At 69.3% G+C, this 1116-nt stretch overlaps 1 protein-coding gene across 1 annotated transcript in view; it reads right to left on the reverse strand.

Annotated features, from left to right (window-relative positions):
- Positions 1 to 585, reverse strand: part of ABHD12B (abhydrolase domain containing 12B) — a 2961-nt gene extending 2376 nt beyond the window's left edge. Inside the window, exon 1 of the mRNA XM_085314986.1 lies at positions 414 to 585. Coding sequence (XP_085171112.1) covers positions 414 to 570 — 157 coding nt within the window. The 5' untranslated portion in view covers positions 571 to 585. The remainder of the gene's footprint in view (positions 1 to 413) is intronic.
- Positions 586 to 1116: the final 531 nt, after the last annotated feature.

Raw genomic sequence — 1116 nt, forward strand, 5'->3', positions numbered from 1 at the left:
AAGGCGCAGCCGTGAGCCGGATCCCGGGAGCCCCCCGCCGCCCTCCGGGGGCCGGCATCCTTCGGAAGCACCTCCGGCCTGCTTCTCGGCCGCCCCGCAGCTCCTCCCTGCCCGCCCAGGCGAGCCGCGGCTCGGCGCGCCGAGCGCCCTTGGCAGCGCGCACCGCCTCGCTGCCGCTTGCGAAACCGGGGCGCCACGCGGCGTGGAGCCTTCCTCGCCTCCCCCGCGAGCGGAGGCCCGAGCGCGGTTGCCGCGGTCTGCGTTGCCTGTGCATTCCCATTGCTCCCCGGATATTCGCGGGCTTTGCCCTGCTACCTGCCCGGGCYGCCTCCCGGCTCCGGAGAGGAGCCGACGGGATCCCAAAGGCTCGTGTCCCCGCCCCGGAGCGCCAAGCTTTCCCGCGGCGCTGGGACACTCACGGAAGTTGAGGAAGACGAACTTGGTGAGCAGCATGGGGAAGAGGCGGATGAGGAAGGGCACAGACACGTAGATGAGGACGAGGTCCAGCAGGAGCGTGCGGAGCCGGGGTCGCCAGGCCAGCCAGGTCCTCCAAGGTGGAAAGAAACCCATGAGYGCAGCCCCCGCCCCAGCTCGTAGCCGTTCAGACGCGGCACGGACGGGGCCCCTCTTCCAGCCCCAGCCCCGAGTTTTGCAGCGAAGAGCGAGCAAGCCTCGATGGCAGCGCCGGTGCCGCTTAGAAACRCTCCCAGGCCATTCCCGCAAACACTCCGAGCCTGCGCAATTCCCCAGGGAYGAGGGGGAAATGCAGGAGAAAGGGCTCGCGTTCACAGCGGCGAGTTAGCGCTTTGCAGGGACTTTATTAAAAAACAACAACAACAACGGCGCCATCCTGCTAGGAGGGGGGCTGCTCAGGGTCACCTAAAGACGCAGCCACGTCCGGAAATACCGCCGCTCAAGCCTCCCAAAGCTCCTTTACGTAAGGCGCCCGGGGTTGCGCGGGCGAGCGCTGACCCAGATTTCCACCCCGGGCCCGGCTCCGGGCACGCTCCCCCGCCGGCTCCCTGCATCCCGCGCGTCGCGCTCTGCCGGGTGAGACGCCGTCGGCGGGCGATGCCGGACCCGTCAAGCTGACGCGTGTCGGGCTCGCTTTCGCCC

The sequence above is a fragment of the Rhea americana genome, unplaced genomic scaffold (genome assembly GCF_003343005.1).
Source record: "Rhea americana isolate MKP2758 unplaced genomic scaffold, rheAme1 scaffold_42, whole genome shotgun sequence".
NCBI lineage: Eukaryota > Metazoa > Chordata > Aves > Rheiformes > Rheidae > Rhea > Rhea americana.